The 21,392-nt window shown below is 38.0% G+C and overlaps 1 protein-coding gene across 1 annotated transcript in view; it reads left to right on the top strand.

Annotated features, from left to right (window-relative positions):
* The first annotated feature begins 2,781 nt into the window (after positions 1-2,781).
* GRM7 (glutamate metabotropic receptor 7) overlaps positions 2,782-21,392 on the top strand; it is a 735,854-nt gene continuing 717,243 nt past the window's right edge. Inside the window, exon 1 of the mRNA XM_042930029.1 lies at positions 2,782-2,896. Coding sequence (XP_042785963.1) covers positions 2,882-2,896 — 15 coding nt within the window. The 5' untranslated portion in view covers positions 2,782-2,881. The remainder of the gene's footprint in view (positions 2,897-21,392) is intronic.

Genomic DNA, 21,392 nt, shown 5'->3' on the forward strand with positions numbered 1-21,392 from the left:
TCTGTGAATCTCTTAAGACTGAGTGAAAAACATATCTATTTGTAAGCTGGAAAAAAGGCTCTTCCCCACATATAAAGAACAGCTTGTTTCAGAGTTTAAAATATAATAAGGTTAACTTTTAAATTGAGTTGAAAAAAAGAGTAAGTTACAGATAAATTGAGTTACTAGAGTGGTTTCACTTTTTAAAACTGAATTAAGGGCTTTGAAATTAATTTATTTTTGAACAAAATGTGCTCAGTGTAAGTTTTATTAATATGTCTTTGGACTGACTCTTTTGAATGAAAAGCAAACTTACTTTAAAACTTTATTTTTCACATTTATAGCCCTGCATCAAACTTTTCTCTGCAATAAACATGAACTATACACCACTTGCAGGTGGGAGTCCCATCTGTACATTGATTCATATTCCTTGGTCTGTCACTGCAGTATGCACTAAGTGCTCCAAACCAACTACTAACTTGAGACTTTTATTTTATTTTATTTTATTTTATTTTATTTTATTTTATTTTATTATTTTTTTAATCTTTATTTATGTTTGAGAGAGAGAGAGAGAGAGAGAGAGAGAGAGAGCAAGCAGGGGAGGAACAGAGAGAGAAGGAGACATAGAATCCATGGCAGGCTCCAGGCTCCAAGCTGTCAGCACAGAGCCCGACAGGAGGCTCGAACTCACAGACCATTAGATCATGACCTGAGCTGAAGTCAGCCACTTAACCAAGTGAGCCATCCAGGTGCCCCCATTTAATTTATTTTAATCTTTAATTATATACTTTTGGGACACATGGGTGGCTCAGTCAGTTAAGGGTCCAGCTTTGGCTCAGCTCATGATCTCACAGTTTGAGAGTTCCAGGCCTGTATTGGGCTCTGTGCTGACAGTGTGGAGCTGCTTGGCATTCTCTCTCTCCCCGTCTCTCCCCCTCCCTGGCCCATGCTCATGGGCACTCTCTCTCTCTCTCTCAAAAAAAGAAAAAAAAAAAGGAAAACAAAAACTGAATTATATACCTTTTTTATTAATGGTAGAAATAATCTTAAATTAATAGCATCAATATTCCATTTTATTTCATGGAACACATTCCAGAAAAGTTGAGAGACTTCCTTATATATCTACTATTTCAGCGTTAAAAAAATCAGAAGTATAAAATGAGAAATAATTTTATTTGAAGATTAAACCATTAAGAATAATGAAGAGAGGCTAATATCTCCAGGGTCTAGTGGTCAAGAGCAGGGGCCTTGAGTCAGACAGATCTGCCTTATTTCTAATCTCACTCCACAACTTTCCTGATTTGTGTTTAGGGAAATTCGCATAGTTTTTATTGCATTTCATTTTTCCTCATCTGAAAAATAGGATAATGATAGGGTTGTTCTAATCATTAAATTACAACTAATGTGCCTAGCAGGTAGTGTTACTCATTAAAGCCTAGCTTTTATATTATACACCATTTAAGAGATTACACGATATTCAAATATACAGATTACCAACAAAGAATCACAATATACAAGTGTAAGATGCCTAAATATATTTTGAATCCATAAATGAAAGGACATTATTTATTGAATACCAACTTTATCCTGAGCACTCGGCTAGATACTGGGAATACAGCGATGTGCAAAAATAGGAATGGTTCCTAGTTTAATGGTACAGTCCTTAAGAGTTATAGTGCTCTGTTGGGGCGCCTGGGTGGCTCAGTCGGTTAGGCGTCCGACTTCGGCTCAGGTCACGATCTCATGGTCCGTGAGTTCGAGCCCCGCATCGGGCTCTGGGCTGATGGCTCAGAGCCTGGACCCTGCTTCCGATTCTGTGTCTCCCTCTCTCTCTGCCCCTCCCCCGTTCATGCTCTGTCTCTCTCTGTCTCAAAAATAAATAAACGTTAAAAAAAATTAAAAAAAAAAAGAGTTATAGTGCTCTGCAGTAGACTTAAACCACAGACCATTGCTCTATGATGATTTAACATTTGTGGGTGATCTTCACGGGATTATACTGTAGAAAACAAGATGTTGCTGGGGAACCATGAATTTTGTTCATTCTAAGACTGATATGTGGAAATGAGTCACTAAGCTAGTGAATGAGTCTAGATCTATGTCAAGCACATGCTTCAGTTTTGTTTCATTTTGCAATTTTACCTAAGTGCTGGGTGATTGCTACTATAGTGGTAATTAATGCATTGTAGTGCTATCATAGTGATGTAACTCAATGGTACATGTATCTATTCTGTGTAAAAATTTCCCCCCTAAATGTAGCAGCTTAAAGCAACAATAACCATTTCTTCTTCTCCTTCTCCTTCTCCTTCTCCTTCTCCTTCTCCTTCTCCTTCTCCTTCTCCTTCTCCTTCTCCTTCTCCTTCTCCTTCTCCTTCTCCTTCTCCTTCTCCTTCTTTCTTATTTCATGCAGTGTCTGTGAGTGAGTCAGGGGCAATTACAGCTGCTTAGCTGCCTCAGGGTCTCCTATGAGGTTTTAGTGAAGATGCCAACTAGAGCTGAAGGCTTGACTAGAATTGGAAGATCCACTTCCCAGGTGGTGTATTCAGGTGGCTAACAAGTTAGCCTTGGTTGTAGAAGAGAGACCTCAGTTCCTTGCAATGTGGAGCACCACATAAGGAAGCTTGAGCATCTTCACATCGTGGCAACTGGCTTCCACCAGAATAAGTGATCCCAAGGGGCTTAAGGCAGAAGCCACAGAGACCTTTATGACTTAATCTTAGAAGTCATACTTCATCATTTATGCAATACTTGTTATATATGTCAGCTATATGCAAAGAAAGAGGTGACTGAATGAATAAAAGGAGCTGAGAATAATTGGGGCCCACTTTAGAGATCAGCTACAGTAGTGAAAATAAAATAAGAGTTACATGTTTATAGTGCTCTGAGATAAACTGGAAGAATTTGAATGTATCCAAATGAGGTATGGTGAAAATATTTTTTATATGTATTGTATGATTTTGGTTAGATTTATAAAAGTAATAGGGCTGATATGAAATCTTCAATTGGGTAAAATGTTTAAATAAAATCTATTTAAGTTACTAATGAGAAGCTTGAAATTTCTTTGAGGACAAAATTTTTATTTACTTATTTATTTTTAATGTTTATTCATTCTTAAGAGAGAAAGAGCATGAGCGGGGGAGGGGCAGAGAGAGAGAGGAGACAGAATCTAAAGCAGGCTCTAGGCTCCACTCTGTCAGTACAGAGCCCCATGTGGGTCTCGATCTCACAAACTGTGAGATCATGATCTGAGCCAAAACTTTTTAAGAACTAGTTTTGTGCATGAAATGGTTATGAGGAATTTCTGATCAAGCCTTTTTATGATAATCTCTTCAAATTCTTGATAGGCATCTTTAACAAGAAACTTCATTCACACAAGTAGATAATAAAAGAATTAAAATCATTTATACTCATTTGAAATTTATATAAAATTATGTTTTAAGATTATAACAGGTCTTTCTTTTCAATTTATTGTGATAATGTAAATGGATTTCAAATCTAATCAAAATTTTCCCATGTCAAGTGTTTCAAAGTAATGATGAAACTCTAATTTATGAACTGCACTGTTATTGGATTAGAAATCCTACAAAAAGCTTGGATGTCTGTTAAAAAAAAAAGGAAAAAAAAGACAAATGCCTCTAAAAAATGTAGATAACAGGTGAAGTCCAAGAGGACTTAGATTTCAGGCTGCTGTGTGGAGTTGTGTACATCAGGAGTCCTGCCCACCATCTCCATCCACAGTCCCCTCTACATACAGATTGCCCCTTGTCTATGCAGCTGACTTTGTAAAAAGCTTGATAGTGTACTTTGTCCTTGTCCTTGACCAAGCATATCATGGAGGAACAGCAGACGTTGGATATTGTTCACCATTTTCACTGCCAGATAGGACCATGAGCTTTATGATCTTACTCAGTAGATGTACTCCCAAGACTACCCTCTACGGATGCCTAGACTGTACTCACAAGTGGAGGCAACCATCCCAGTGGCTTTATCTAACTAGATGTTAGTTGGCTCCAATTCCACACCAATACGTGGTATCCCTATCCCTCGCCCAAACTATAACTCAATCATAGCATACAAGTAACATACTTTAAGAGTCTGATAATGGAAGTCTATAATCTAATCCTTGAATCTTTAAAGTTCATAAAGCATCTCAAACTTTTCAGTAATACTGCATTTTATAAGTGAACTTATATTTAATAATAATGTATGCTTATTTGGGTGTTTGCATATATACTAAGATGTGCTTCTTGAGAATGCTTTATGGTGTTCTCCTAACTTGGCTGATTATGAAACTCATCTAGGAAGATTTGTATGACTTAAGCATCATGATGATTAGGCATTGTCGGTTATGACTTTTGCAATAGCAAGTATCAGTAATTGAATTTAAATTTAAAAATCCAGGATTACTTCAGCACCAAAATCCAGGAGTACCAAAAATGGCATCAGAATATTCACTGGCCCTCTCGATTTCTCTCTGTTGGCTCTCTGTATGGGCAGTATCAGGCTTACTTCCTGTCTTCATACTGTGCTTAGCATATAGAGGTTGCCTCTTTTCTAACAGCTCTAACAAAGGGCTCAGTATTGGGTCTCATTTCTCTGTTGCCAAGCCAGTCAGTAAGGTCAACAGAGAAGAAGGCTCTGAGTGGCCAGAACTGTGGCACATGCCCACTCAGGTAATGAAGGGTATAGAGCCAACTTCATTCAAACCACATCTCTGAGATATGGGAGAGGCCTGATTCCTCAAAGGAAAAATGAGATGTTGTAATCAGAAGTGGAAATAGATACTTGGCAACACTTTCACTCTCCCCATTCCCAAATTCATTGTATTGGCTAACCTGAACTTCAGAAGAGCAGGGCTTTGAATTTTTATTTTGAAAGAGTTCCCCAGGAATCTAGGAACCACTGGTCCGTTGTATGCCATAGCCTTTATTATTTCTAGATAGATAGGATAACAGAAAGCTAATTGTATCATTAATCCTTACTGAAGCTCCGTAGATACCTGAGCTTCAAAGTCATACCAATTAGATCACCAGGAAGAGTGTGAAGAACATCTCTGTTTGCTGTGAACTGTAATCTAAGAAATCCATAGTGTCACTCAGTGTGGATGGCAACAGGGATAAATTCCTGTTAATACCAGTTCTTAATGAGTTGATGTGCTTTTTTCCATCAGATCACAGAGATTTCTAACCCAGTTATCTTTATCTTTTTACTCTGGATGCAAGGTACCTTAAAGGGAAAGATATTTTTTGTTTGTTTGTTTTGGCCATATTAATAATAGTAGTTTTTGTGGCCATTCTCTCCTTCTCTCTCTCTCTCTCTCTCTCTCTCTCTCTCTCTCTCTATATATATATATATATATATATATATATATATATATATATGTGTGTGTGTGTGTGTGTGTGTGTGTGCATGCACGCTTGTGTATACAGATTAGATTTTAAAGGACCTAAGAAATATCAATTTTAGTTTACAAGGTTGAAGTATTTTTAATGAATTAAGTTAAACAAGTACTGTTGAGCACCTACTATGTGTTAGGATCTGAAGGAAATATGAAGATAAAAAAGAAGTGATTCCCCTTCAAAAGACTTGACAATACTGATAAGACACATGTAAATAACTTCAAACAATATAACATATCTCAAGTAACATAAGAGAGTCTATTCATGAAGAATAACAAACTTTGACAACTTGATAGAGCTAATTTGACTATTATTTCTGGATAGACTTGAATATACTGGTCAGAGGTATTTCTACTTGGGTCTCCAGCTTAAAGTAAATTTCTCAAATAATTAGTGACCATGTGACTAATCAAGAGAAAGCTCAGAACTGGGGCAGGTGACCTCTCTCACCTTTTTATTCTGCCATTTAACAGCTGCTGTGTGTCCCTCTTCAACTTTGGCTTTTTATGTTTCCCCATCAATCACATAGAAACGAAGGCTGCATATAACCTACATGTTGGTTGCAAAGATTAAATGGCACAGTTTATATAAAACAGTGGAAATACGAATACAAATATGAGTTCTTGATATTATTGGTCTTGGAGATCTTCTCTGCAATCTTAACTTTCTTGTAGCAGATCTTATATCCCCCAAAATAGAGATAATATCCGTCATATTGCTAACTAACAAAGGTTCAGATAAATCTCTTAACAAGTATGCCTCAACATTTGGAATAGTCCAAGGTCTCTAAGCACAAATTATCTCATGCTCTTGTTACTTTCCCAATTCCTAGTCGCATCTGTGACTAAAATGAGAAATTTTGAATTATCGACCTCTGAGTTTTCTCTGCCCTGAAAAATTTGGCTTGTGTTTTCCTCTTGCTGCAAATTTTGATATTATTATGAAATAATTTTTTTTAATTTCTAATGTTTATTTTTGAGAGAGAGAAAGAGAGACAGAGTGTGAGTGGAGGAGGGGCAGAGAGAGAGGGAGAGACAGAATCCAAAGCAGGTTCCAGCCTCTGAGCTGTCAACACAGAGCCCGATGTGGGGCTCGAACTCACGAACCGCACAAGATCATGACCTGAGCCACAGTCGGACGCTTAACTGACTGAGCCACCCAGCCGCCCCATGAAATAATTTTAAATTATCTGATGCCCCACAAAAAGTCAGATTCATTCATGGATTATTCCTTTATTGAAGCAGAATACACTAAATGTTTTACATACAGTAGTTAGCAGTGCCTTCAGATTAAATCCAAATTGAAACTGCATATAGGTTTGACAGATTTTAATATTGAGAAATAGGCCTTTTGCCTATTAATGATGATGTTGGCATCATCAGCCGTTGGTCCTTTGCTCAAATGCCCCTGTTGAACCAGGAATATAAGAATTGGTCAAAACACTCCCTACTTCCTGTCCCACATTGAAATGAAGGTAAATCGTAATCTTTTCCAAGCCAAAAGTTCAACATGTCCCCAGGAAATGAAAGATGGTACAGACTTGCTGGCAAAATGGTACAGTGTTCATTTGGATGATGTCTGTAAATAACAATTAGAATGCAATTTAAAAAATTAGTGTACAGCCCTCATCTATAGCTATTTCTTGGCCTTTTTATTGGGGTCACTTACAACGCAGGGTTTCTCTCCTGGTGACAAGGTGCCTCTCTGATCAGAAGGAAGTATAAAACTGATTGACTCTGAAGCATCTGTGAAATATCTGGTGCATCAGTGGGAGTTGTCTTCCCAGTTGTCTATTATCTTTATCAAGAATGGTTATTGCTGAGGATTCAAGGTGATCCTTTGTTTAGGGCCTGGTCCTTAAGGAAATTTTGTGGTTGACTTGGTTCTAAGCAAACGCTCATAACTAATGAGGATTCTGATGACAGCTCACATCATCTTGGGAGGCCTGTAGGCACTTCTCCACTATTCACAATTACTAATGGAGGATTTTATTTCTCTCAAATACAAGTTTATATCTAAAATTTTAAGTGATAGTCTTACTTGTTTTTACCTCATTTTAGCGCTAGACGTATATTTCAGGGCTTACCTTAAAATTCCTCTATGGTCCTAGTCTTCCCTTCCTCCTCTTTTTCTCCTTCTTCCCTACCTTCCCTTCTTTCTTTCCTTCCTTCTTGCCTTGCAGGGTGCTTAGAACCAATGAATAATATTCTAGTTATGTTTGTGCTGAATATTAATAGCATGAATTTAAATATAACACCTCACTTATCTGAACTTCAACTTTTCTTATCTGAAAAATTCAGGTGATAATAATGGCCATCTGAGAAAATTTATGTGAGAATTGAATGAGATAATGAATGTGAAAGGATCTTCTCCAAAATTCTAAGTCTGTAGTGTTAGGAAAGAACTTTAATTTTTATTAGTTTTTGTGTCAGGAAGGCCTTCGTTTATCCCCAGGGAAACAGATTCTGCTTTATTCAGTTAAGCCAGTTTCCTATTATTCTGTGCTCAGAAATAAAACACCTGGTGCCTAAATTTGTCCTCATCCTTACCTCTGTTTTGTTAAGGTTCATTATGTCATAGTGATGCTGGTATCTGTCTCACTATATATTCACCATTTTGATAACATGTATTTAGTATGTACTGTATGTTAAGTATTAAACTACATAATATAATTAATTCTTCCCCAACTATGACACAAGAACTATAAACAAAGTTGCTTTAGAAACGAGGAAGTTGGAGTTTGTGGGATTGTCCAAGGTCATGAAGCTGGTAAATGACAGAACAGTGTCCATGCCCAGTCTGTTTGCCTAATCCTGTGCACAGTGCCTATTTTTAGTGGTTAGAAATGTCATCTTTTTGACACTGTGTTGGGTAGTCATAAGAGAAAAAGTTCTTACCCAATTTAAGAGTCCATGGACATCAAGGATATCCTCTGGATTGGCTTTGGGAGTGTGAGAAATCTGTGGAATTAAATACAACATATAGTAGGTGAGTAGTTTAAAGCTTCTCAAAGCTTTTGATTCCAAAATGCCAGGACCCAAGAAGATACTCTAAATTACATCTAGCTACTTTGATTTTTATCAAAGAGATCCTTTCTCTGGACTTAGCATTAAAAAACAGTTTGGTTTCCAGCTGCTCTTAGAATCCCAGCTTGAGGGGAGAACCAGCAACCATCTTTCAAGGCTCAGTCCCCTTTGTAGGGAATTTATTAGGCAAGATTGTGTATATTTGAGACCACAGAACTTCCAGAGAATGCAAAAGCATTTTCCTTGTGACATTGAACATTTAGGAAATTGATTATAGAAGCAGAGTCAGGGGAAGAAGTGTCTTCCAGATCCTTCAAATTACATTCTTTATGTTATTTTATTTTTTTATCTATCTATCTATCTATCTATCTATTATGTATTTATTATGGGAGAGAGAGAATCTTAAGTAGGCTCCACACTCAGCACTGCCACAGGAATCCATCCCACGACCCTGGGGTCGTGACCTGAGCCGAAGTCAAGAGTTGCATGCTCTACTGACTGAGCTACCCAGGCACCCCAATCAAATAATATTCTTGATACCTAGTTAAAAAAAAAAATTGTGCAATGGATAAGGCCTTGACTGTTGATGAAGGTTTGAGCCTTGGTTCTCTAATGTGGGAAAAATGTGACGGAAGAGTGGTTAATTAATACTTAATTTGTAGGATTGTTATGTGAATTAAATGAAATGATCCATAGACATGGCTAGAATGGTAGCTGGCACGTATATTAAAGCTGTCAATGATACTAATAATAATATTAACATGGACATTTTTGAAACCTTATACATAAAAGAGCTATTAACAAATACAAGAATATAACCTTTATTACCATTAGTTAGTTCATTGATAAGTCTCTGACATTCTTAGTGCCCAGTTTTCTCTTTAAAAACATTTATTAGTTTCATTAAATACTTTAATTAAAAATTTTTTTAATGTTTATTTGATTTTGAGAGAAAGAAAGAGATAGAGTGTTAGCAGGGGAGCGGCAGAGAGGGAGACACAGAATCTGAAGCAGGCTTCAGGCACTTAGCTATGGGCACAGAGCCTGACATGGGGCTCAAACTCACAAACCTCAAGTGAGCCGAAGCCGGATTCTTAAGTGACTGAGCCACCCAAGTGCCCCTAAATAACTTAATTTTTAAATGAGTGTTTTATATTTCTTTGGTGGCATATAAACACCATGAGGTAATCTTTTTGGCTATTTTTAGTCTTTGCATACGTCCCCCCCCCCCCCCCCCCCCCCGTTTTAATGTAGAGAACAGAGACAGAGTAATTATCTCTTTTTCATTTACATTGCTATCATTCAATGCCAGTGGTTTTAGCAGTGCAAAATCTGCTTTATCTAAAATGGAATCCATTTAATAATACCAAGAACTTATTCCTCTAATTGACTAACAATAGAAAGCAAACCTAGAAACAGAAAAAAAGGCAGTTACCTATACTGAGGGCCATGTGTATGATAATGGGAGTTTCTTTTCTTCAGTCCTAAAGGATTAAAAAGAGATTTTAAAATGTTAAGTGAATTTGTAATGGAAACAGTGGGAAAGGTATCATTTTATATATGAGCTTCTACAAAAGCCTTAGGAAATAGCTATCAGCCATTCTCATATATGTGGCTCATTTTTATTCTTTCCTTTGTCTTGTAAATGAAGGTTCCTAGAAGAGAGCTTTCCTCTAAGATAAAGCTTTTGAATTAACCTTAGAAGGGGGTTAAACAGCTGAATCAGATTAACCCTGACCCTGAGTTCTATAGCTTGGGCTGTGTTTTTTTTTTTTTTTTTTTTTTTTTTTTTTCCTGCCACTAGAGTCTCAAAGCACTATCTAGGTTTCCAACCTGGTGCTGCAGAGAAGTCTAGTTTCCCCAGAGGTCAAATGTGCTGAGTGCATAGGAAAATACTGCACATGAATGAGGTTGGTCAAATAAAGACAACTGGAAGTAGGGACGGCCATGGTCAACATGAGATAAATAAACGTGGCTGATCTAAAGAAGAAGTCCCAGCTTCTCAGTGCTCAGCTCTAATTCCTTGCTGCCTGATACTTAGATATTTCAAGATAAGTTGAAAACCTGGAATTTTATCTGAAATCTAATTTTAAAAAATGTTCATTGTTAAACCAAACACAAATAAAAGCAGAAAATAGTATTTAATGAAACTCCACATACCCATTACTGAGCTTCCAAATTGATCAGTTCATGGTCTTTCTCCCTCTCCTTCTCTCTGCTTTGAGTATTTTGAAGCAGACTCTAGGTATATTATTTCACCTGTAATAATTTTAGTGCATCTCTTTAAATGTCAAGAACTTAAAAAAAATTAACAGAAATATCACAATCCCTAATCATCATTGAACATATAGTCAGTATTTAAGTTCTAATATTTTCATAATTTTCCTTAATGTTTTAAGTGCTTGTCTATGTTTCTTTTTTTATCTCACTTAAGAGTTTGTTTTCAGTGAGAGCTTAAAAAAAGTAATGCATTGTAATTGGTTTTTATGTCTTTTAAACATTTTACCTCTTCATCTATTAACATGTCTTTCCTTTTCTTATTTCTTTCTTTCTTGTAAAGAATTTGTGGAAGAAACTTACATGTTTTTCCTTTGTAGTTTTCCACAATTTGGACTTTGTTCTTTGTGCCTTTAACATGTTTGCTCCTTCCTTTAATTATCAGTATATTGATGATTATATATAAAGATTTAAACAAATTCTGGTAGTTTGTTTGTTTCAAGAATACGTGCAACCATTGTGCTTTTGTGTACTTCCATTTGGATGCATATGACTTCTGGATGCCTATCTTGTAGTAATACTACATCTCTTGGTAATCAATGCCTACATCCTTTAATTTACTAGGGGATTAAAATAAACAAAGAAAAACTCAAGGTACTGTCATCACAAATTTATGACTCTGCTCTAGAATTTCTTGTTTGCCTTGAATTTGGAGAGTAGTTACAGTTTGGCTCAGTGTGATTAAGTCAACAAAATTAGCATATCTTTATACCACTTAATATTAGCTAAGGTTTTACTTTATTTCCTGTGTTTTACCTCAAGTCATTTATCAAATATTTAGTAATAGTTATCTCTCTCCTTGTCTTCAGGGTAAGTTCCTTAAGGAAAAGATCTGTATCATGCTGACCATTGTATCCCCAACATCTAGAAGTGATACCTGACATATCATAGGTTCTTGATAAATATTTGAGGGGTAGATGGATGGTTATGATAGTGAATGAGTGATTCAGTGAATAAACGGTTTAATACATGCTGTTCTCAGCACCGTGCTTTCAGTCTATTAGAGAACACACATGAGTAAATAATGTATCTGTTATCTCTTGCTGCACAGCAAATTAACACAAAACGTAACATCTTAAAACAAGACAAAATTATTATCTCATAGTTTCTATGCGTAAGGAATTCCGGAGAAGCTTAACTGGGTGATTCTGGCTTAGGGGGGTATCAGGAGATGGCATGTTAAGCTGTTGGTTGGGGCTGTATTCTTACAGAGGTTTGTTGGGAACCCGAGGATAAACTTCCAACATGGCTCCCTCATGTGACGGTTGGCAGATCTCCTCATTTCCTGACTTCCTGTTTGGAGACGCCCTCTGCTCCTTGACACGTGGACCTTTCCATACAGGTACTTGAGTGTCCTCCCAAGATGGCAGTTGACTTTTCCCAGCGTGAATGATCGAAGAGAGAGCAAGAAGGAAGCCACAGTGCCTTTTATGACTTAATCTCAGAAGTCACACACTGTCACTTTTGCCTATTCTATTCATCAGAAATGATTCACTAATTCCAGCCCACACACAACAGTTAAGCTACCCCTTTTGAAGAAAGTGCCAATTATTTTTGGACATTTTTAAACCACTATAAGTGCTAATTACCACGATATACAAGAGAGGGTATAGTAGAGAGATGTCCAAAGTGGTCTGAAAGCATTGGGATTCTACCACAGAGGAATAAGTGGTGAAGTAAGGGTTTGGAAATCTGAGCTGAAATCTTGGCTGGCTATATTACAAGTTAAATGGGAAACTTTGAGCAAATTATTATTATTATTATTATTATTATTATTATTATTATTATTTTCCTTTCGGTCACACTTTTGGCAGCTGAAAAGAAGTTTGGAATTGAACTTGACTATAATTATAGGAACAATGAAATGAAGTAATATTTATCAGGTACCTACAATAGCACTGAAATTCTAAGTGCTGTACATAAAGTACCTCTTTCAATCATCATGGTAACCACTACTGTTCTGTTTAAGAGGCGAAATGCAGCCTGGGGAGACTGAGTAACTTGAGATCGCTCTTTGATAGAGACAGATGTCACACTCTGGTAGTTTTGATTTCAGTGTATACTCTGGACTTTAAACCTTACCTCTTGATTTGTTGCTTGCAGCCCTGTAGCATCAGCATCATTTTGGAGCTTGTTGGAAAAACAGAATCTCAGGCCATATTCCAGATGTACTGAAGCAGTATCTGAATTTCTAACAGGAGCCCCCGATGATTCAGATGCATGTTAAAATTTGGGATGGGGCACCTGGGTGGCCCAGTCGGTTGAGTGTCTGACTTTGGCTCAGGTCATGATCTTGTTCGTGAGTTAGAGCCTCCTGTTGGGCTCTGTGCTGACAGCTCAGAGCCTGGAGCCTGCTTTGGATTCTCTGTCTTCCTCTCTCTCTGCCCTTCCCCTGCTCATGCTCTGTCTCTCTCTCTCTCTCAAAAATAAACATTAAAAAATAAACAAATAAAATAAAATAAAATTTGGGAAGCACTTAGTATAGAACTATACTATTTATGTCTTTAAGAAAACTTACGATCATAAAAATAACTCTAAATTCTGTACATATTATAACCATGTGAAAGGTATGTACATAAAAGAAACTAAAACTTTTGACTTGTTACTATTGTGAAATTGTCCGTGTTTCCACATCTCTCCTTTTGTGACAATTTGCAACAAAATTAAGAACCATTCAGACTTTATGGAGAGGGAGCAAGTTGATTTTGTACTTTTACTAATTATAATAATTAATAATACAGGGATGTGGCAAAGTTTTCTCCACACCCAAGAGAGAATGAAATTTATTAAGTCCACTGAGTATCAACTCCTGTGAGCAGCAAGTCTCTTTTGCTAATCAAAATTGATCACAATCATATTCTGACCCTAATCATAGGAATTGAGGAAAATTTCATAGCCTTGGATGCTCAGAAGTAACTATGTGGAAAGTAATGATACTCCCACAATCTGTCATTAATAGTCATTTTCCCCTAATCTGAGGTAGATAAGATGTGCTGTCTAGACAGACTTTTCTAGAGATTTCCTCCTGCTACACATTCTAATCACATGGGAGGTTCCTTTAAAAATACTGATGCCAGGGCCTATTCCCCAGCAGTCATGACTTACTTGGTCTTCCGTGAAGTTCTGTAATCAGAATTTTTAAAAAAGCTGCCCGCATAGGTCTAATATGAAATCAGAGTTGAGAACCACTGACCTAGAGAATTACTGTGAGCTCCAATCTGTCTTTGTACTTCGTGATTGTTCAGTTAGTGCTAGTTGAATGAGCATAAGTGGAAATAAAATGAAAAGTTACATAATAACATCTTATCCATTGCCCTACTAGACTTACTGATTAGGTCTTTAGGTTCCAAGCACCTTAATCACATAAGTTTAATAAATGTGAAGGGGGATTTTCTGGAAGAATGTGAGGTAGTCCACCAAGTTGACAGTGCTGTCCAACATGAATGTGAAGCATATATCTAATTTTATATTTCTTTTTTTTTTTTATTTTTTTTATCATTTATTTATTTTTGAGACAGAGAGAGACAGAGCATGAATGGGGGGAAGGTCAGAGAGAGAGGGAGACACAGAATCCGAAGCAGGCTCCAGGTTCTGAGCTGTCAGCACAGAGCCCGACACAGGGCTCGAAGTCACGGACCACGAGATCACGACCTGAGCCGAAGTCGGACGTTTAACCGACTGAGCCACCCAGGCGCCCCTCTAATTTTATATTTCTAGTACTCCAGTTTATAAATAAATAAATGAATACATACATACATACATACATACAGGTAAGATTTTAATTTCAATAATATATTTTATTTAACGGATGAAAGAAAGAAAAACCTCCATTCTTTTCATATTCTACTCCCCTCTCAATACTTCGGATATCAGATGTGTGTATGGGTTTTTCCCACCTCATGCAGTTTTCCAACACATTCAGTACCTGGAGTTAGCGTAGACCACATAGGTTAAGGGCTCAGTCCCACAAGTCTGTTCCCCCCTAGTATACATACTGAGATACCACTCAGAATCCACATTGTTGTCTGTGCTTCTGACCTCCGGTGATAAATCAGAGGCTACAAACCCCCTCCTCAGATTTGACAGTCTGTCAGAATCGCTCACCAAACTCAAGAAAACAGTTTACTTACTAGATTCCCAGTTTATTGTAAAATATAGGAAGGATGCATAGGGCAAGGTATGGGGAAAGAGTGTGGAGCTTCTGTGCCCTCTCCAGGCAGGCCACCTTCCCAACCTCCACGTGCTCACAAACCTGGAAACTCTAAACTGTGCAGTTCAGGGATTTTTATGGAGGTTTCATTACATACGCAGGACTGATAAAAATCATGAGCCATTGGTGACTGAACCCAATCTGCAGCACTTCTCCTGGGCAGGGAAAAGGGGAGGGAGGCTGAAATTTCCAACCCTCTAATTAGTTGGTTCCCTTGGCAACCAGCCCCAATTGGAGGCTTTCTAGAGTCACCTCATTAACATAAATTCAGAAGTAGTTGTTAGAGGCTTATAATGAATAACAAAAGACACACCTTTCACCTTTATCATTGTTATCAATTAGAAAATACCAAGGGTTTTATGAGCTCTACATCAGAAATGGGGATGAAGACCAAATATATGTTTCTTATTATATAAATCACAATATCACAACTGAATATATTCAGAATATTATTTTCACATGTAATCAACATGACAAATTAATTAAGAAGATATTTGCATTTTTTTCCCATACAAAAGCTTTGAAATCAAGTATATATTTTATAGTTACAATACAACCAAATTCAGACTAGCAACCATTTAATGTCAGTTTACTTGAGAAAGAATTCAAGAGCGTTGGAATGAGAGAAAAAGTAGAATTTCAGAGAAGGGGGCAAAGTTGTATTACTATGTTGGTCACCCCTATAGGTGTCTGATGTTTGATACCTTCTGCGGAGTCTCATTAAATATGTGTGAGAACTGTTCTGATGGGATGAAAGAAGAAAGTTTGATCCATCACTCTTTGAACAAGGGTGTCCCCACAGCCAGAAATGCCCAGCATTTCTGTTTTGTGAATGCCTGTGGGCCAAGCAGGTTCCTCTGGAGTCCTTTGTAGTAAGCAGCATCTTGGGTCTGCACCGCATCCCTTGGCACAAAGTGAGCAAGGATGTAGAGCAGGCCCAAGGATTGTGTTGTCTGGGCACACCTGAGATAGACAGAGCCCAGGATAGTCACTACAGCCCGGGGTGGGGGTGGGGGGTGGGGTGGGGGTGGAACTGAGAGGCTCTCAGTGGCTCAAGAGATGTCCTATACACTAGATAATATCAGTTCCCCCAGGAAGTTAATAGTGTTGTTTAAAAATAAATTTGGTGAATTTAGAATTGTGGCAGTGTTGTATGACTTGCTATAAGTTCTAATATATTACAGTCCCATGTATTGTGATATTTTCAAGAGCATGCTATAGCATATAGCATTGAGAATGCTTATTTGTCCAAGTGTAACCAAACCAAAGTGAGTTCACTCCTTGGTGAGTCAGAAACTGCACCAGCTTGAGTTTTCGCTTGAAGAAACTTTTATTTGCAACAAATAAAGAGATTGAGGGGAATGACTCCCCAAGAGAGGGTGAATGGATTCCTTTTGTTTAGGGTTACGATGAATACTTAGATGTGGAAGCCTTGTCAGTGTATGTGAGATGAGCATAAGGTTGTATATGCGCCTTGAGGAAACACACCTCTACATATATTGTGTTATGTAAATAAAGGCTGTGGACCTTCTTGGGTGGAGATTTTAATATTATTAATGAGGTAAAGGGGATTTTAAGTCATTCCAGATGTCAATCCACAGTCCATCTGCACAGGTGCGAGTCAAGTTTGGCTCAAGGGTCTTGGTGGTTAGAGCCAACCTGAGTTCTTATCTGGGGAGTTGCCATCGCCTGAAGGGTGATTTGGAGTCTCATTTGCCGGAGTTAAGAGGAAAGCCAGAAAGAAGAGTTTAGGGGAAAATGTAAGACAGAGGTCAGTGAGTACAAGCAGGTGGGCAGTAAAGACCAAATCTTGGGGTCTAGCTGGTGACACAAGGGACACTTTTAATGAGGTGTGTCTTATGAGACAAATGTGTCTTTATCGCATTTTGCAGAGAGATGCTGTACATCTTTGCTACTCAAAGTGTGTTTCGTGGACCAGCAGTCTCAACACGTGTTTATATACATTGCCTAAATACCACTGGAAACATACAAGGGAGATAGAGAATTCATCAACGTAAGGGCCATACCTGGAAGTTTTTAGAATGCAGAATCCCAGGCCCACCTCAGACTCAATGAGTATCTGTATTTTAACAAGGTGTTCAGCAATTCATAAGCACACTAAAGTTTTAAAAACAATGCACTGCAGCAGGATTTAGTCAATTCAACTATCTGTTTAAGACACTTTTGTGATTCTTTTACTGTATAAAATAGATCTCTACAATGTGAATTATAATCTTCTGCTAGATGCATTACAGGAGATCTCACCACTGAGGACACTGTTTCTCAAATTGTTTATCAGACATTGGGTTTTATTGTTCAAATGCAGATTTCTGTGGTGTACCTTATATCTACCAAAATCATAATGTGGGAAGGTAGGTTCTGGACCCTAAATTTTAAAGAAGCTACCGACACAGTTAGCATACCCATTAAAGCTTGAGAACCACAGTTCAAAGGGATGCCACTCTGCCACCTATTACATAAAGCCCTCTTTTATAGACTGAGTACAACACTATAAAACTCATCCCAAATGATCTTGTGTGTAAATATGGAATTTCAGCTTATTTATGCTTCATTTATGCATTGGTTTACTTATCTAATCTTTTTCGAGTGTCTACTATGTGTAAGACTCTGTTTAGATGGTGGGAAATTTATGATAAAATAAGATACTATCTCTTGTCTAAAAATGCTCAGTCTGGTTGACAGAACATAGATTATCATTCAGCTTGATGAGTGTCGAGTTACATAATGTAAAATATGTTCTGAGAGTCAAGAAGAGGACAGCCCCAGCTATGATGGTGGATGGGGCCTTTTAGGAAGGAAGGAGACCGGATCAGTTTTTTAAATGCAGCACGTGAAGTACAGCAGATCACTTTAATCAACTGCCAGACTCTGTGTTTCCTAGACACAATTTTTTAATGATTCAATGATAATATGAATATGAAGATAATGACCAAATCATTATTTTAAAGGTGTTTACTATATGCATTTTTTTCTCTCTCTAAAGTAACTGTCTGGGCCTTTAGTTGATGAATTATCTATTTCCCCTGTATATTTGCAAGGGCATGTAAGCAATGTATATAAACGCATGCATTGTCCAACTGACTCAAGAACAAATTCCTATAAAATTCACCAGAGCAATTTCATCTTAATTGAGGAGAAGCCACTAATTTAACCTGATTTTTCCCCCTTGGGGTGGGGATAGGTGTAACCTGCTCATAATTGTCCACTTAATACATCAAAAAGAACATTAAGTGAATGAACTTTAAGTTATACTAGGACCTTTTAGTGATGGAAATGCCTTCCTTACCTAGGAAAGGTCACTTATGTGGTAATTGCTAGAGGATCAAAAAGCTGAACATCTAGAAGCACTGTGGGGTACCATTCTCCCGTGTCCCCTGTACACAGGTCCCTCAAGAGCAAGGACATTTCTGATGAACGAACTAAAGAGGTGAACCCTGTCTAGGAAATCTTAAAGCAAGCCTTGGCTTGAAAGGTTTTAAGACAAAATATGTTTCAATTTCTTGTTTTCTTATTTATTTATTTTGCTTGTTAATATGTTGGACAATTATTTGTGGAATGCTAGAATTCACTGTAAATTGTTTCTGTAGCAATTAACACTGCTTGTAGCCTCAGCATTGTCAAATGCATTACAACACTAAGGGGCTTTCATATAGAAATAAGTTACATACAATGCCAACTACATAGTTAACCAAATGTAACATGATCTAAGAGAAAACTATAAAAATTATATTAAAAAAAAGATACCTGTGTGGAGATATATTTCTCCGTACACTGTCCCAACTCAATGAACTTCTGTCTTTTCAGGTTCTGCAGAGTCTACATACTTCTAGGGACCCAATAAAATGTTTTAATTTCTTTTAAAATTAGAAGAAGGGGTGCCTGGGTGGCTCATTCAGTTAAGTGTCCAACTTTGGCTCAGGTCATGATCTCAGGGCTCATGGGTTGGGGCCCCACCTTGGGCTTTGTGCTGACAGCTCAGAGCCTGGAGTCTGCCTCTCTCTCTGCCCCTCTCCCACTCGCACTCTTTCTCTTTCCCTCTCAAAAATGAATAAGCATTAAAAAAATTTAAATTAGAAAAAAACCTGAACTTTTAGGTTAGAGAAAATGTTTGAATATATATTAATACATTAACCTATGTATCAATGCAGCTGCAAAATACGATTATATGTATTATATATATATATTATATATATATATATATATATATATATTATATATATATATAATATTTATTTATTTATGTATTTATTTTGATGGAGAAAGAAGTCCATTAAACAGAAGTGCTTTGAGCCCATGAATGTCATAATGCAGCCAGGGCAGCAGAGACAGGGGCTTTCCTGTCCCTACCCTACTAGGTATCCTGGGCTTCCTTTTCTTTTTTTGGCTCATAAACTTCCTTCTGAAGGATTGTGTGTTAGTTTCCTAGGGCTGCAGTACAAAGTAGGAAACCTGGGTGGCTCAAAACACAAAAACTTGTTTCCTCACAGTTCTGGAGGTTAGAAGTCCAAAATCAAGGTGTTGGCAGTTGGTTTGTTCTGAGAGAGAATCTATTCCATGCCTCTCTCTTAGCTTCTTGTAACAGCTGGTGATTTCCGCTGTGCCCTGCCTTGCAGCTGCTTTGTATCAACCCTCTGTTCTCACATGGCATTCTTCCTGTGTGTCTTCCTCCAAATTTCTCTCTTATAGGACTAGTCATGTTGGTTTAGGACACACCCTAATGATCTCATCTCAACTTGATTACATGTGCAAAGATCCTATTTGCTAATGAGGTCATAGTCACAGCTGGTGGGGGCTAGGAGTTCAATATAGCACTTCTGAGGACACAGTTCAACCATAACAGATTGTTTACATGGGATAATCAGAAGGGGACCAAACAAAATTGGTGATATCCCTCATGAGGGGAGAGGAGCTGCTGAGTAAAATCTTCATAGGGGAGGGCTGGTGATGGAGGACCAGCCTGCTCTCTGCTGGCTGTGTAACCTAACAAAGGGAACCAAAACCAGGCCTTTATCCCAGGGCTACAGGTCCACTTCCTGCTGCACAAATTCCTTTGATAATCTTTCCTTCAGTGTTGTTTTAATTGTGGGGAAATCTTACCACCTTTTGTTTCTGTTGGGGGTGATCTCTCTTTAGACTTTCCTTTTGCCTTATTTGCAACAGACCTATTTAATTCCAAGTCTGAGACTTCAGTAATGGAAAAACTAGTTTCCTCTCATCTAGGCCAGGGAAGGCTTACTGTTTAAACCTTCCCCAAGAGGAAGGGGAAATTTATCCTCATTTGTGGCAAAGAAGAAGAAGCTAACTCAAACCCACCAAAGCAAATGCAATCTCTGTGGTTCCAAGGTAGAGCAGACTGATCATGTGTACCCTTACGTTGACATCATGCCACAGAGGAGAGAAAAATTAGTATTTCTTAAGAGGGAAGATGGTGAACATAGAAAGCCTCAAAGAGGAGTTGATGTTAAGATTGGGATTTATGGACAAATAGAAGATTGCTGGGCACAGAGAGATAACTTTTGGGACCGGTGGGTGGGGAGAGCATTCCAAGTGGAGACCACAGCATGAAAAGAGACCCAAATGTGACAACAGGTGACATGTTCACAAAATAACTGTCTGGTGTGGCTACCCGACTAGAATGTGTGTGATAGCAGAACAAGCTTGAGCCAAGAAAGGGCTATTTGTTAGACATCGTTTTACTGGGACTCTATGTGGGGAGTTATTGAAAATCTTTCCCTAGAACTGTCTCTGCCCCAGGAATCTCACCACAGAAACAGTGGTATTGTCATGCAGATGATCCTGGGGAGAAGTATGAGTATGTTTTCTATGACAGCTGTAAACAATTACCACAGACTTACTGGCTTCTGAACAGTACACATTTATTATCATATGTTCTGGACATCAGAAGTTGACATGACTCTCACTGGGCTACATCAAGGTATTGGCAGGGCTGTGCTCTCTTCAGGAGGCTCTAGGAAAGAGTCTGTTTTCTTGCCTTTTCCAACTTCTAGAAGCTGCCCATTCCTTGGCTCATAGTCTCTCCCCTTCCATCGTCAAAGCCAGCAGTGGCTGGTCCAGTTCCATCACACTGACTCTTTCTTCTGCCCTAGATTTCCACTTATGAAGATCCTTGTGATTACATTGGACCCACTATGATCATCCAGGATAATCTCCCCTTTTCCCGGTTAGCCAATTAGCAATCTTAATTCTATTTACAATATTTCCCCCTTCCCTTATAATAGACATATATAGTTCCAGAGGTTGCTTAGGATGTGGACACCTTTGGGAGAGGGGCATTATTCTGCCTACCACTAGGAGATGCTAAAATACAGACTTTGGTCCAACACGTCCCTGTTGTGTGAAGAAGTTAAAGGGTAGTGCATTTTAGGATTTAATATATAGCAGAGTGGGTGTCAGCAGTTCCCTGTTTATACAGAGCTGGGGGCAGATCTTGAGAAATGTCTTAAGACATGACGTTCCAGCATC

Source organism: Panthera leo, chromosome A2 (genome assembly GCF_018350215.1).
Source record: "Panthera leo isolate Ple1 chromosome A2, P.leo_Ple1_pat1.1, whole genome shotgun sequence".
NCBI lineage: Eukaryota > Metazoa > Chordata > Mammalia > Carnivora > Felidae > Panthera > Panthera leo.